Here is a 17,293-nt window from a genome sequence, read left to right on the forward strand (position 1 = left end):
TTAACATCACATCATCCTCAACATCATAAACAACATTAACATCACATCATCCTCAACATCATAAACAACATTATCAACATCATAAACAACATTATCATCATCATCATCAACATCATAAACAACATTAACATCACATCATCCTCAACATCATAAACAACATTATCAACATCATAAACAACATTCATCATCATCAACATCATAAACAACATTAACGTCACATCATCCTCAACATCATAAACAACATTATCATCATCAACATCATCATCCTCAACATCATAAACAACATTATCAACATCATAAACAACAGTATCATCATCAACATCATCATCAACATCATAAACAACATTAACATCACATCATCCTCAACATCATAAACAACATTATCAACATCATAAACAACATTATCATCATCAACATTATCATTAACATCACCCTCAACATCATAAACAACATTATCAACATCATAAACAACATTATCATCATCAACATCATCATCCTCAACATCATAAACAACATTATCAACATCATAAACAACAGTATCATCATCAACATCATAAACATCACATCATCAACATCATCATAAACAACATTATCAACATCATCATCATCAACATCATAAACAACATTAACATCATCAACATCATAAACATTAACAACATCATCAACATCTTCATCAACATTAACATAATCAACATCAACAACATTAACATCACCATCATCATAATCAACATCATCAACATTAACATAATCTCTACTCCTCTATTCTCTCCTCTCCTCTCCCTACTCTCCTTCTTTGGACACTGTGTTAACTAACCTCCAGACGAGCTTCAATGCCATACAATTCTCCTTCCGTGGCCTCCAACTGCTCTTAAACGCAAATAAAACTAAATGCATGCTATTCAACCGATCATTGCCCGCACCTGCCCACCCATACAGCATCACTACTCTGGACGGCTCTGACTTAGAATACGTGGATAACTACAAATACCTAGGTGTTGGGCTAGACTGTAAACTCTCCTTCCAGACTCACATTAAGCATCTCCAATCAAAAATTAAATCTAGAATCGGCTTCCTATTTCGCAACAAAGCTTCCTTCACTCATGCTGCCAAACATACCCTCGTAAAACTGACCATCCTACCGATCCTTGACTTCGGCAATGTCATCTATAAAATTGCCTCCAACACTCTACTCAGCAAACTGGATGTAGTCTATCACAGTGCCACCCGTTTTGTCACCAAAGCCCCATATACTACCCACCACTGCGACCTGTACGCTCTCGTTGGTAGGCCCTCGCTTCATACTCGTCGCCAAACCCACTGGCTACAGGTTATCTACAAGTCTCTGCTAAGTAAGGGCCCGCCCTATCTCAGCTCGCTGGTCACCATAGCAGCACCCACTCGTAGCACACGCTCCAGCGGGTATATCTCACTGGTCACCCCCAAAGCCAATTCCTCCTTTGGTCGCCTTTCCTTCCAGTTCTCTGCTGCGACTGACTGGAACGAACTTTAAAAATCACTGAAGCTGGAGATTCCCATCTCCCTCACTAGCTTAAAGAACCAGCTGTCAGAGCAGCTCACAGATCACTGCACCTGTTCATAGCCCATCTGTATACAGCCCATCTATCTACCTCATTCCCATACTGTATTTATTTATTTTGCACCACAGTATCTCTACTTGCACATCCATCTTTTGCACATCTACCATTCCAGTGTTTAATTGCTATATTGTAATTACTTCACCACCATGGCCTATTTATTGCCTTAACTCCCTTATTTAACCTTATTTGCACTCACTGTATATACTTTGTTTTCTTTTTTCTACTGTATTATTGACTTTATGTTTTGTTTATTCCATGTGTAACTCTGTGTTGTTGTATGTGTCGAACTGCTATGCTTTATCTTGGCCAGGTCGCAGTTGCAAATGAGAACTTGTTCTCAACTAGCCTACCTGGTTAAATAAAGGTGTTCTCAACTAGCCTACCTGGTTAAATAAAGGTTTTCTCAACTAGCCTACCTGGTTAAATAAAGGTGAAATACATTTTTTTTTAAATCAACATCATCAACCAAAACAACATCATCATCAACATCATCATAAACAACATCATCATCATTATCATAAACAACATCATCAACAACATCATCATAAACAACATCATCATCATCATAAACAACATCAACATCATCATCATCAACATTACCATCAGCATCATCAACATGACCATCATCATCATCAACATTACCATCATCATCATTAACATCATCATAAACATCATCAACATCGTCATCAACATTATCATCATCAACATCATCATCAACAACAACGTTATCATCATCATCAACAACATTATCATCATCATTAACCTCATAATCAGCAACATCGTCATCATTAACATCGTCATTAACATCATCATCAGCATTAATATCGTCATTAACATCATCATCAGCATTAATATCATCATTAACATCATCATCATAAACAACATTAACATTATCAACATCATCATCATAAACAACATTATAAACATCATCTTGTTGTCCTGGCACCACATGGCCAGGTCTCTTACCTCCTCCCTATAGGCTGTCTCATCGATGTTGGTGATCAGGCCTACCACTGTTGTGTCATCAGCAAACTTAATGATGGTGTTGGAGTTGTGCCTGGCCGTGCAGTCATGAGTGAATAGGGAGTACAGGAGGGGACTGAGCATGCACCCCTGAGGGCCCCCCGTGTTGAGGATCAGCGTGGTGTTGTTACATACTCTTACCACCTGGGGGAGGCCCGCCAGGAAGTCCAGGATCCAGTTGCAGAGGGAGGTGTTTAGTCCCAGGGTCCTTAGCTTAGTAATGAGCTTTGAGGGCACTATGGTGTTACATTTACATTTACATTTAAGTCATTTAGCAGACGCTCTTATCCAGAGCGACTTACAAATTGGTGCATTCACCTTATGACATCCAGTGGAACAGTCACTTTACAATAGTGCATCTAAATCTTAAAAGGGGGGGGGGGTGAGAAGGATTACTTATCCTATCCTAGGTATTCCTTAAAGAGGTGGGGTTTCAGGTGTCTCCGGAAGGTGGTGATTGACTCCGCTGTCCTGGCGTCGTGAGGAAGTTTGTTCCACCATTGGGGGGCCAGAGCAGCGAACAGTTTTGACTGGGCTGAGCGGGAACTGTACTTCCTCAGTGGTAGGGAGGCGAGCAGGCCAGAGGTGGATGAACGCAGTGCCCTTGTTTGGGTGTAGGGCCTTATCAGAGCCTGGAGGTACTGAGGTGCCGTTCCCCTCACAGCTCCGTAGGCAAGCACCATGGTCTTGTAGCGGATGCGAGCTTCAACTGGAAGCCAGTGGAGAGAGCGGAGGAGCGGGGTGACGTGAGAGAACTTGGGAAGGTTGAACACCAGACGGGCTGCGGCGTTCTGGATGAGTTGTAGGGCAATGGCACAGGCAGGGAGCCCAGCCAACAGCGAGTTGCAGTAGTCCAGACGGGAGATGACAAGTGCCTGGATTAGGACCTGCGCCGCTTCCTGTGTGAGGCAGGGTCGTACTCTGCGGATGTTGTAGAGCATGAACCTACAGGAACGGGCCACCGCCTTGATGTTAGTTGAGAACGACAGGGTGTTGTCCAGGATCACGCCAAGGTTCTTAGCGCTCTGTGAGGAGGACACAGTGGAGTTGTCAACCGTGATGGCGAGATCATGGAACGGGCAGTCCTTCCCCGGGAGGAAGAGCAGCTCCGTCTTGCCGAGGTTCAGCTTGAGGTGGTGATCCGTCATCCACACTGATATGTCTGCCAGACATGCAGAGATGCGATTCGCCACCTGGTCATCAGAAGGGGAAAGGAGAAGATTAATTGTGTGTCGTCTGCATAGCAATGATAGGAGAGACCATGTGAGGTTATGACAGAGCCAAGTGACTTGGTGTATAGCGAGAATAGGAGAGGGCCTAGAACAGAGCCCTGGGGGACACCAGTGGTGAGAGCGCGTGGTGAGGAGACAGATTCTCGCCACGCCACCTGGTAGGAGCGACCTGTCAGGTAGGACGCAATCCAAGCGTGAGCCGCGCCGGAGATGCCCAACTCGGAGAGGGTGGAGAGGAGGATCTGATGGTTCACAGTATCGAAGGCAGCCGATAGGTCTAGAAGGATGAGAGCAGAGGAGAGAGAGTTAGCTTTAGCGGTGTGGAGCGCCTCCGTGATACAGAGAAGAACAGTCTCAGTTGAATGACTAGTCTTGAAACCTGACTGATTTGGATCAAGAAGGTCATTCTGAGAGAGATAGCGGGAGAGCTGGCCAAGGACGGCACGTTCAAGAGTTTTGGAGAGAAAAGAAAGAAGGGATACTGGTCTGTAGTTGTTGACATCGGAGGGATCGAGTGTAGGTTTTTTCAGAAGGGGTGCAACTCTCGCTCTCTTGAAGACGGAAGGGACGTAGCCAGCGGTCAGGGATGAGTTGATGAGCGAGGTGAGGTAAGGGAGAAGGTCTCCGGAAATGGTCTGGAGAAGAGAGGAGGGGATAGGGTCAAGCGGGCAGGTTGTTGGGCGGCCGGCCGTCACAAGACGCGAGATTTCATCTGGAGAGAGAGGGGAGAAAGAGGTCAGAGCACAGGGTAGGGCAGTGTGAGCAGAACCAGCGGTGTCGTTTGACTTAGCAAACGAGGATCGGATGTCGTCGACCTTCTTTTCAAAATGGTTGACGAAGTCATCTGCAGAGAGGGAGGAGGGGGGGAGGGGGAGGAGGATTCAGGAGGGAGAAGAAGGTGGCAAAGAGCTTCCTAGGGTTAGAGGCAGAAGCTTGGAATGTACAGTGGTAGAAAGTGGCTTTAGCAGCAGAGACAGAAGAGGAAAATGTAGAGAGGAGGGAGCGAAAGGATGCCAGGTCCGCAGGGAGGCGAGTTTTCCTCCATTTCCACTCGGCTGCCCGGAGCCCTGTTCTGTGAGCTCGCAATGAGTCGTCGAGCCACGGAGCGGGAGGGAGGACCGAGCCGGCCTGGAGGATAGGGGGCATAGAGAGTCAAAGGATGCAGAAAGGGAAGAGAGGAGGGTTGAGGAGGCAGAATCAGGAGATAGGATGGAGAAGGTTTGAGCAGAGGGAAGAGATGATAGGATGGAAGAGGAGAGAGTAGCGGGGAGAGAGAGCGAAGGTTGGGACGGCGCGATACCATCCGAGTAGGGGCAGTGTGGGAAGTGTTGGATGAGAGCGAGAGGGAAAAGGATACAAGGTAGTGGTCGGAGACTTGGAGGGGAGTTGCAATGAGGTTAGTGGAAGAACAGCATCTAGTAAAGATGAGGTCGAGCGTATTGCCTGCCTTGTGAGTAGGGGGGGAAGGTGAGAGGGTGAGGTCAAAAGAGGAGAGGAGTGGAAAGAAGGAGGCAGAGCGGAATGAGTCAAAGGTAGACGTGGGGAGGTTAAAGTCGCCCAGAACTGTGAGAGGTGAGCCGTCCTCAGGAAAGGAGCTTATCAAGGCATCAAGCTCATTGATGAACTCTCCGAGGGAACCTGGAGGGCGATAAATGATAAGGATGTTAAGCTTGAAAGGGCTGGTAACTGTGACAGCATGGAATTCAAAGGAGGCGATAGACAGATGGGTAAGGGGAGAAAGAGAGAATGACCACTTGGGAGAGATGAGGATCCCGGTGCCACCACCCCGCTGACCAGAAGCTCTCGGGGTGTGCGAGAACACGTGGGCGGACGAAGAGAGAGCAGTAGGAGTGGCAGTGTTATCTGTGGTGATCCATGTTTCCGTCAGTGCCAAGAAGTCGAGGGACTGGAGGGAGGCATAGGCTGAGATGAACTCTGCCTTGTTGGCCGCAGATCGGCAGTTCCAGAGGCTACCGGAGACCTGGAACTCCACGTGGGTCGTGCGCGCTGGGACCACCAGATTAGCGTTTGTATGGTCTGTGCAGAGAGGAGAGAACAGGGATAGACAGAGAAGAGGCTACGCTAATGCAAAGGAGATTGGAATGACAAGTGGACTACACGTCTCGAACTCTGAGCTGTAGTCAATGAATAGCATTCTCACATAGGTGTTCCTTTTGTCCAGGTGGGAAAGGGCTGTGTGGAGTGCAATAGAGATTGCATCATCTGTTGGTTCGGGATGGAAATTGGAGTGAGTCTAGAGTTTCTGGGATAATGGTGTTGATGTGAGCAGCCTTGACCAGCCTTTCAAAGCATTTCATGGTTACAGACGTGAGTGCTATAGGTCGGTAGTCATTTAGGCAGGTTACCTTAGTGTTCTTGGGCACAGGGACTATGGTGGTCTGTTTGAAACATGTTGATATTACAGACTCAGACAGAAAGAGGTTGAAAATGTCAGTGAAGACACTTGCCAGTTGGTCAGTGCATGCTTGGAGTACACGTCCTGGTAATCAGTCTGGCCCAGCGGCCTTGCGAATGTTGACCTGTTTACATGTCTTACTCACATTGTCTCTGGAGAGCGTGATCACACGGTCATCCGGAACAGCTGATGCTCTCATGCATGTTTCAGTGTTACTTGCCTCGAAGCGAGCATAGAAGTTATTTAGCTGGTCTGGTAGGCTGGTGTCACTGGACAGCTCCCGGCTATGCTTCCCTTTGTAGTCTGTAATAGTTTGCAAGCCCTGCCACATCCGACGAGCGTCGAAGCTGGTGTAGTATAATTCGATCTTAGTCCTGTAATGATGCTTTGCCTGTTTGATGGTTCGTCGGAGGGCATAGCGGGATTTCTTACAAGCTTCTGGGTTAGAGTCCCGCTCCTTGAAAGCGGCAGCTCTACCCTCTATCATCAACAATTCCATTATTATCATCATCATCAACAACAACATTATTGTCATTATCATCATCATCAACAACAACATTATTGTCAACATCATCATCATCATCAACATAATCATCGTCATCAACAACATTATCATCATCAACATCCTTATAACCATCATCAACAACATCATCAACAAAATCATTATCATCAACAGCAACATCAATAACATTTTCAACAACATCATCATCAACACATCATCATTACCATCACTATCAACAACAATCATCATCAACAACATTCTCAACAACATCATCATCAACAACATCTACATGATCAACATCATCAACAGAAACACCATCAACAACATTATCAATACCGTTATCATCATCAACATTATCAACAACTGCAACATCATCATCAACAACATTATCAACAACAACATCATAATCCTCAACATTTTCAACAACATCATCATCATCAACATGATCATCATCATCAACAGCAACATCATCAAGGACATCATCATCAACAGCATCAACAACATCATCATCAACAGCATCAACTACATTACAACATTATCAACAACATCAACAACCATCAACTACATTATCAACATTGTCAACAGCATCATCATCAACAACAGCATCAACAACATTATCATCATCAACAGCAACATTATCAACATCATCATCCTCAACAACATCAGCAGCAGCACCTCATCTTCGTCATCAATGTTAAATTTAAAGTCATCATCATAGTCATCCTCATTATTATTGTCATAAAAACAACTTGACAACCAAAAAATACTAATCTATCAGCCTAATTGTCTTGACCTACTATCAGTGCCTTTGAATGGATGGTATCCAATTGATTACAGCTGATGAGAGTACACTCTCATCCTCAGTGGATGACTCATGACTGTGCCCTATAAAGTGCCCTACAGTGGATGACAGCCTCCTAGTAACCTTCAGTGAACTAGACTATTGGATGACACTGCGTGGATGACAGTAGTGCCCTACAGTAGATGACAGATCCCTTAAATAGTGGATGACTCCACCTTACAGTGAATGACAAAGCCCTCGTCCCCTTCATAGTAGCTGGGTTTTGCCCTACAGCACACTCTTAGAAAAGAAGGTGCTACCTGGAACCATAAAGGGTTTTCAATTGTCTCCATAGGGGAACCCTTTGACAATAACAATCTTTTTGGATCCAAGTGGAGCCCTTTCCCTAATACAAGGTTCTACGGGGAACCCTTTCACCAGTAAATGTTTCTAATTATTATTGCTTGTGACAAGTTTCAGGAAACTGTTTTTTTTTTCAGAAAATGCCTTCTAGAAAAAGTGAACTTTCATGTGCCTGAATAACAAACTTGTATGTCATCTGTAAATATGAATAAAATTGTTACATTTCTAGCCTTGTTGGTTAAGCCACAGAAAAATACCTTCCCACTAGTCATGCTTGGCTGAGATAATGAGTGGGCTGGTCATCCAGAGAGGGGAGTTCGGATTGGTCTGCCATATAGAGGGCTTCTGTCTATTTAATGCTGGTCAGTCTGTGTTGGTAATCCTGTCGAAAACAGCTTTAATAAATGTATAGTGTAGTGGAGCTGCATAAGTGTTGCTCTCCACTTTCTGGAGGATCGAGTTCTGAAATCAGTTGTATTAGAGTATGATGATAAAGAAATGGAGAAAACACCTGTCTCCGGATTACATCTTCAAACTAAGAGCAACAGTGGTATGGCATTCCTGACAGGGAGACACGTTCATCATGCATGATGATGTATACAGGTAAGATAGTCTAGCTAGCTACATTTTAGGATATTACATGTTTCAAATTTTTACAGAAAGTGGTTTGAAGCAAAAGTTTACAAGTTTCAAAGCAGATTGACTTTCCCATTGCTCCTCAAAAATCCAGTGCATGATATGTCATTTTGTAGCTCTGCGTCTCTACTTTTATCCAATATAAAAAAGACCATTTCAAATTTTGCTACATAAGACCGAATCCAGGTGGTGAGTGACATTTTCACCACAAAAGGGATCTATCTAGAACCAAAAATGGTTCTCCTATTGGGACAAACGAAGAACCCTTTTATCTAAGAGTGTAGATAACACCTAGTGGATGAGTGTTGCCCTACAGTAGATAATGTCAGTGAGTGGATGAGTGTTGCCTTCTCCTGTCTCTGTCCCATCTCACCCGTGACTTCTCCTCCAGTCTGGTCATCATGACCACGGAGGCTGCTCTCTGTTCCCACACCATCCTCCAGAAGTCCCCGAATGTCTCTACCAGCGGGCCCTGTGTGGCGATGTAGGCATTCTGCTTCCTGTAGCCGTCTATGTAGTTAGCATTGATGTAGTCACTGCTCAGGATACCTGCATATGGAGGGGGAGAATGTGGAGGGAAGAGGAGAGTTGTTAAGTTTGATTGACGTCATTGAAAATGTCTTAGTTCAGGACTATAGACTTTATCTGGGTCCCTGCATCCACCACTACAATCTGAATTGAATCCATCCAGTATTTGACCTCTACCTGGACAAGAGGAAGGGTGTCATTCACTGTACAATGATTTATTGTCTTACAAGTGAGGCCAACATCTCATAAGCTGTACCTGGACTTGAACCTTCTATGGGGGCGAGGACGACACGGGTGTGGTCATAGGCGATGACGTTAGCATAGCGGTTCTTGGGCTTGTTCACCTCCAGGTTGGAGTGCTCCCAGGTGAACTGCTGACCAGGATCAATAGACTACAACACAGAGAGGTAAAAGGTTGGGGTTAGGCTCCCAGGTGAACTGCTGACCAGGGTCAATAGACTACAACACAGAGAGGTAAAAGGTTGGGGTTAGGCTCCCAGGTGAACTGCTGACCAGGGTCAATAGACTACAACACAGAGAGGTAAAAGGTTGGGGTTAGGCTCCCAGGTGAACTGCTGACTGGGGTCGATGGACTACAACACAGAGAGGTAAAAGGTTGGGGTTAGGCTCCCAGGTGAACTGCTGACCAGGGTCAATAGACTACAACACAGAGAGGTAAAAGGTTGGGGTTAGGCTCCCAGGTGAACTGCTGACTGGGGTCGATGGACTACAACACAGAGAGGTAAAAGGTTGGGGTTAGGCTCCCAGGTGAACTGCTGACCAGGGTCAATAGACTACAACACAGAGAGGTAAAAGGTTGGGGTTAGGCTCCCAGGTGAACTGCTGACTGGGGTCGATGGACTACAACACAGAGAGGTAAAAGGTTGGGGTTAGGCTCACAGGTGAACTGCTGACCAGGGTCAATGGACTGAGAGGACCAGGAAACAGAGATGAAGAGTTAAAGGATGGAAAAAAACGTTGCAATATTTTCTCCTCATTTATAGGAGTCTAGGACAGGATGCCATTTCAGTTTGCAAGGGGCAACTGGTACACATCCTTGAGTAGAAAACCAGGTCCTAGGACTCATGTTCATCCATCCTCCATGCTGTCGCTCTCACCTCGTACTCCTGAGACAGACGCAGGCTATCATTGGCCTTGAGTATCTCTGTGTGTTCAGCCAGCTCTGTGATGGGAATGGGAGGGTGGCTCATCATACCTAAAGGACAAGGGTTAAAGGGCAGAGGGTCAGAGGTCATGAGGGCTCACTGTGTGACCAAGTGGGTTTCTAACGCAGGTGGCCAGTGTGGTTCAAGACCGCGTTAGCCCACTAAACTAAATCTTACCGAGGCATAAGCCCTGGAAGCACATATGTCTGCATGTAGAGTACACCTACACACACCTCTCTGTCATTACATATGATTCATTAATGGTTCTTTGCTAGATGTCAAAAGACAATTACAGAGCAAAAAAAACAACATACGAAAGGTATTGATCAACTTAAGGTACAAAGTCTCCGATTTGGTTGGTTTGTAAAGTGTTTGCCTTTGATGTGAAAATAGCTTTTGTGTGTAATTAGGAGCGCGAGCGACGACTCGGAGACAAACAAAACAAACAAACAAAGACAGTGTTAATTAGTCAGAACGGCACCCTGAGCCTCTCCACACACACACACACACACACACACACACACACACACACACACACACACACACACACACACACACACACACACACACACACACACACACACACACACACACTGGTAAAGGTGTGGAGGACCAGTGTTAGCCCCCATATATAAAGAATTGTAAGATCTAGGGTAGAGTGCTATAAAATATAATCAATTTTGTGCCAGGTACCAAAGTACATTTTCCACGGTTCTGGACACCTGAACATGTCTTCTCAATGCACCATGAGCAATGTTGTAAAAAAAATAGGTCTATTTGTAAGAAAACAAGCTGTGACACCAAATATCAAACAGACGAGTACATTGGTTAAGCAACACCTGTGAAAAATGAATTACTTGTTCAGCTATTTGCCACAATATCCAAATTATACAATATCAAATCAAATTTATTTATATAGCCCTTCGTACATCAGCTGATATCTCAAAGTGCTGTACAGAAACCCATCCTAAAACCCCAAACAGCAAGCAATGCAGGTGTAGAAGCACGGTGGATAGGAAAAACTCCCTAGAAAGGCCAAAACCTAGGAAGAAACCTAGAGAGCAACCAGGCTATGTGGGGTGGCCAGTCCTCTTCTGGCTGTGCCGGGTGGAGATTATAACAGAACATGGCCAAGATGTTCAAATGTTCATAAATGACCAGCATGGTCGAATAATAATAAGGCAGAACAGTTGAAACTGGAGCAGCAGCACGGCCAGGTGGACTGGGGACAGCAAGGAGTATATTTTTATTTTATATATATATTTTACGTAATAATATCCTCTGCATTTTTATCTACAGTTCATTCTGTGTGTGGAGGGGAGGGGGGGTCATTTCCTTGTTACAGACAGGAAGTGCACGAAGTGGTGGAAGCATAGCTGTGAGATTTAACACCAGAGCAGCTGGAGGTGCAGTGGGTCAGCTCTATCTGGCAACGCAGGGAAGAACGGAATACATGTGCCACATTTTCTATCCAGAAATATGATTCTATTAGCTAACTCTGACCTTTAATCTTTTCAAGAACGACTAGGTTATGGACTTGTTTTAAGTTGTGACTGTGTTGACACCTCCGTCCTCTCTGGCATGGTCATCTAGAGCCTGCCGGATGGACTGTGGGCAGACGGTTACAGGGTTTGGGCCGTGCCATGCCGCCAGTCACACAGTTATGACTCACTATACTAACCTGGAAGACAGCAATTTTGAAATGAGATCTTGGTAGAAGCTTTAGAGTATTATAAACATGACCCTTATTGGTGTGTTTTCTGTGGTACATGTTCTTTATTGCCCTAATTGGTCTACAAGTTCTTGCCTGGTTTAGATCTTATCTGTCTGAAAGTTATCAGTTCGTCCCTGTGGATAGTTTGTCATCTGACAAATCAGTGGTAAGTTTTGGTGATCCTTAAGATTCTGTTCTAGGACCACTATAGTTCTAACTAAATACACAGTGGAAGTCGGAAGTTTACATACACTTAGGTTGGAGTCATTAAAACTCGTTTTTCAACAACTCTACAAATTTCTTGTTAATAATAAACTATAGTTTTGGCAAGTCGGTTAGGACATCTACTTTGTGCATGATACAAGTAATTTTTCCAACAATTGATTACAGACAGATTATTTCACTTATAATTCACTCTATCACAATTCCAGTGGGTCAGAAGTTTACATACACTAAGTTGACTGTGCCTTAAAACAGCTTGGGAAATTCCAGAAAATGATGTCATGGCTTTAGAAGCTTCTGATAGGCTAATTGACATCATCTGAGTCAATTGGGGGTGTAGCTGTAGATGTATTTCAAGGCCTAACTTCAAACTCAGTGCCTCTTTGTTTGAAATCATGGGAAAATCAAAAGAAATCAGCCAAGACCTCCACAAGTTGTAGACCTCCACAAGTCTGGTTCATCCTTGTGAGCAATTTCCAAACGCCAGAAGGTACCACGTTCATCTGTACAAACAATAGTACGCAACTATAATCACCATGGGACCATGCAGCCATCATACCGCTCAGGAAGGAGATGCGGTCTGTCTCCTAGAGATGAACATACAAAAGTGCAAATCAATCCCAGAACAACAGCAAAGGACCTTGTGAAGATACTGGAGGAAATTATCTATATCCACAGAAAAACAAGTCCTCTATCGACACAACCTGAAAGGCCGCTCAGCAAGGAAGAAGCCACTGCTCCAAACCCGCCATTAAAAAGCCCGACTGCGGTTTGCAACTGCACATGGGGACAAAGATCGTAATTTTGGACAAATGTCCTCTGGTCTGTTGAAACAAAAATAAAACTGTTTGGCCATAATGACCATTGTTATGTTTGAAGGAAAAAGGGAGGCTTGCAAGCCAAAGTACATCATCCCAACCGTGAAGCACGGGAGTGGCAGCATCATGTTGTGGGGGTGCTTTGCTGCAGGAGGGACTGGTGCACTTCACAAAATAGATGGAATCATGAGGCATGAAAATTATGTGGATATATTGAAGCAAAATCTCAAGCCATCAGTCAGGAAGTTAAAGCTTGGTCGTATGTGAAGGGTCTTCCAAACGGACAATGACGTCAAGCATACTTCCAAAGTTGTAAAAAAATTGTATTGGAGTGGCCATCACAAAGCCCTGACCTCAATCCTGTAGAAAATGTGTGGGCAGAACTGAAAAAGTGTGTGCGAGCAAGGAGGCCTACAAACCTGTCTCAGTTACACCAGCTCTGTCAGGAGGAAAGGGCCAAAATTCACCCAACTTATTGTGGGAAGCTTGTGGAAGGCTACCCAAAACATTTGACCCACGTTAAACAATAAGGCAATGCTACCAAATACAAATCGAGTGTATGTAAACTTCTGACCCACTGGGAATGTGGTGAAAGAAATAAAAGCTGAAATAAATCATTCTCTCTACTATTATTCTGATATTTAACCTTCTTAAAATAAAGTGGTGATCCTAACTGACCTAAGACAGGGAATTTTTACTAGGATTAAATGTCAGGAATTGTGAAAACTGAGTTTAAATGTATTTGGCTAAAGTGTATGTGAACGTTCTACTTCAACTGTATATTACCTCTTGTGATGTCATTCGGAAACTTTCACTGCTATGCAGACGACACACAGCTGTATATTTCGATGAAACATGGTGAAGCCCCAAAATTGCTTACCACGGAAGCCTGTGTTTCAGACATAAGGACGTGGATTGCAGATTTGTTTTTACTTTCAAACTCAGTCAAAACAAAGATGCTAGTTCTTGGTCCCAAGAAACAAAGAGACAAACTAAACACCTCCAGACAAACTAAACACCTTCTTTGCCCATTTTGAGGACAATACAGTCCCACTGTCACTGCCCGCTAACGAGAACTGTGCCCCTCTCCCTCTCCGTGGCTGACGTGAGTAAAATATTTAAACGTGTTAACCCACGCAAGGCTGCTGGCCCAGACGGCATCCCTAGCCGCGTCCTCAAAGCATACCGGCCAGTCTAGACCCACTTCAGTTTGCATACCGCCCCAACAGGTCCACAGACGACGTAATCGCCATCTCACTGCACACTGACCTATCCCCATCTGGACAAAAGGAATACCTATATAAGAATGCTGTTCATTGACTACAGCTCAGCATTCAACACCATAGTACCCTCCAAGCTCATCATCAAGCTGGAGGCCCTGGGTCTCAACCCCTCCCTGTACAACTGGGTCCTGGACTTTCTGACGGGCCGCCCCTAGGTGGTGAAGGTAGGAAACAACATCTCCACTTCGCTGACCCTCAAAACTGGGGTCCCACAAGGGTGTGTGCTCAGCCCTCTCCTGTACTCCCTGTTCACCCACGACTGCGTGGCCATGCACGCCTCCAACTCAATCATCAAGTTTGCAGACGACATAACAGTAGTGGACTTTATTACCAACAATGACGAGACCGCCTACAGGGAGGTGGTGAGGGCCCTCGGAGTGTGGTGTAAGGAAAACAATGTCTCACTCAACGTCAACAAAACAAAGGAGATGATCTTAGACTTCAGGAAACAGCAGAGGGAGCACCCCCCTATCCACATTGAAGGGACAGCAGTGGATAAGTTGGAAAGGTTTACGTTCCTGGGCGTACACATCACAGGCAAACTGAAATGGTCCACCCACACAGACAGTGTGGTGAAGAAGGCGCAACAGCGCCTCTTCAACATCAGGAGGCTGAAGAAATTTGGCTTGTCACCCAAAACCCTGACAAACGTTTACAGATGCACAATCGAGAGCATCTTGTTGGACTGTATCATAGCCTGGTACGGCAACTGCACCGACCTCAACAGCAAGGTTCTCCACAACGCATCACCGGGGGCAAACTACCTGTCCTTCATGACACCTACACCACCCGATGTCACAGGAAGGCCAAAAAATCATCAAGGACATCAACCACCCGAGCCACTGCCTGTTCACCCCGCTATCATCCAGAAGGCGAGGTGCTGCTGCCAACATACTGACTCAACTCCAGCCACTTTAATAATGGAAATTGACGGGAATTGATGTAAAAATATATCACTAGCCACTTTAAACAATGCCACTTAATATAATGTTTACATACCCTACATTACTCATCTCATATGTATATGTATATACTGTACTCTATATCATCTACTGCATCTTGCCATCTTTATGTAATACATGTATCACTAGCCACTTTCAACTATGCCACTTTGTTTATATACCCTACATTACTCATCTCATATGTATATACTGTACTCGATACCATCTACTGCATCTTGCCTATGCCATTCTGTACCATCACTCATTCATATATCCTTATGTACATATTCTTTATCCCTTTACACTTGTGTGTATAAGGTAGTAGTTGTGGAATTGTTAGTTAGATTACTTGTTGGTTATCACTGCATTGTCGGAACTAGAAGCACAAGCATTTCGCTACACTCGCATTAACATCTGCTAACCATGTGTATGTGACAAATAAATTTGATTTTGATTTCATTTGAAGACGAGGTCAGTACAGGTGCATCAATGCTGGAACTGAGAGACTGAAAAATAGCTTCTATTTCAAGGCCATCAGACTGTTAAATAACCATCACCAACCGGCTTCCACCCGGTTACGTAACCCTGCACGTTAGAGGCTGCTGCCCCATATACATAGACATGGAATCACTGGCCACTTTAATAATGAAACATTAGTCACTTTACTAATGGTTACATACTTCTTTACTCATCTCATATGTATATACTGTATTCTATTCCACTGTATTTTAGTCAATGCCACTCCGACATAGCTTGTCCTAACATTTATATATTTCTTAATTCCATTCTTTTACTTTTAGGTTTGTGTGTATTGTTGTGAATTGTTAGATACTACTGCACTGTTGGAGCTAGGAACACAAGCTTTTCACTAAACCTGCAATACTATCTGCTAAATATGTGTATGTGACCAATAACATTTAATTTGATGTCTTCAGTAGGTCCTATGATTGAATGTAGTCTGTCCCAGGGGTGTGATGGTGAACGGCAAGGCACTGGAGTGATGAACCACCCGTGCTGTCTCTGCCTGGCCTGCTTCTCTCTCTACTGGGATTCTCTGTCTCTGACCCCATTACAGGGGCTGAGTTACTGGGTTGCTCACGCTCTCTCATTACCCTCCGAAGAGGGGTGCCTCACGTAATGCCAGGATTTTTTCACTGATGTGATCTTCCTTTTCCGTTTCGCGCCCCACTCAGGCTCGTGTGGTTGGGGAGATCTTTGTGGACTATTCTCTCTCTCTCTCTTTTTCCGAGCCACTGTTCTTCTGCATTGCTTGCTCTTTGAGGTCTTTGTAGTTTTAGGAGGGGTTTCTGTATAAGCACTTTGTGACAACTGCTGATGTAAAAAGCGTTTTCCCCACCATATAAAATCAGAAACTTTTCCGTCTTTTTTCAAGAAAGAATGTGTTATCGAAGAATGTGTGTGTGTGTGTGTCTGTGTGTGTGTGTGTCTGTGTGTGAGTGTATGTGTGTGAGTGTATGTGAGTGTATGTGAGTGTATGTGAGTGAGTGAGTGAGTGAGTGAGTGAGTGAGTGAGTGAGTGAGTGAGTGAGTGAGTGAGTGAGTGTGAGTGTGTGTGTGTGTGAGTGTGTGTGTGTGTGTGTGTGTGTGTGTGTGTGTGTGTGTGTGTGTGTGTGTGTGTGTGTGAGTGAGTGAGTGAGTGAGTGAGTGAGTGAGTGAGTGAGTGAGTGTGTGTATGTATGTATGTATGTATGTATGTATGTATGTATGTATGTATGTATGTATGTATGTGCGTGTGTGTGTGTGTGAGTGCACAATACATACCAGGGGTCTGGAAGTTGATGCGTCTCATCTCAACAGGGTCTGTGGGGTGGTGGGCCATCATCTCAGCATTACACAGAAGGCTCTTGGTGCCTGGCTCGGAGTCCTTCCTCTTACTGCTCAGGGGCCAGGGAGACGGAAACAACGGGACACACACCAGACAAGCAACACACCAGAGAGAGTAGAGAGGTGAGAGTTCATGACTGTCTAACAGTATTCATCACAATCTATTTTCTCAATGAACACAAGTTAAACATATATTGCACTGCAATTTAAGCATTAGATTTTGCC

The 17,293-nt window shown here is 44.6% G+C and overlaps 1 protein-coding gene across 5 annotated transcripts in view; it reads right to left on the reverse strand.

Moving 5' to 3' along the window:
- LOC118402493 (receptor-type tyrosine-protein phosphatase S-like) overlaps positions 1–17,293 on the reverse strand; it is a 144,985-nt gene that overhangs the window by 10,036 nt on the left and 117,656 nt on the right. For all 5 annotated transcript variants that reach the window (XM_052476450.1, XM_052476447.1, XM_052476451.1 and 2 more), the window contains 4 exons: positions 17,006–17,118; positions 10,198–10,295; positions 9,336–9,471; positions 8,925–9,100 (listed from right to left, as the gene is read on the reverse strand). In XM_052476450.1, coding sequence (XP_052332410.1) covers positions 8,925–9,100; positions 9,336–9,471; positions 10,198–10,295; positions 17,006–17,118 — 523 coding nt within the window. The remainder of the gene's footprint in view (positions 1–8,924; positions 9,101–9,335; positions 9,472–10,197; positions 10,296–17,005; positions 17,119–17,293) is intronic.

Source organism: Oncorhynchus keta, chromosome 23 (genome assembly GCF_023373465.1).
Source record: "Oncorhynchus keta strain PuntledgeMale-10-30-2019 chromosome 23, Oket_V2, whole genome shotgun sequence".
Classification (NCBI taxonomy): domain Eukaryota; kingdom Metazoa; phylum Chordata; class Actinopteri; order Salmoniformes; family Salmonidae; genus Oncorhynchus; species Oncorhynchus keta.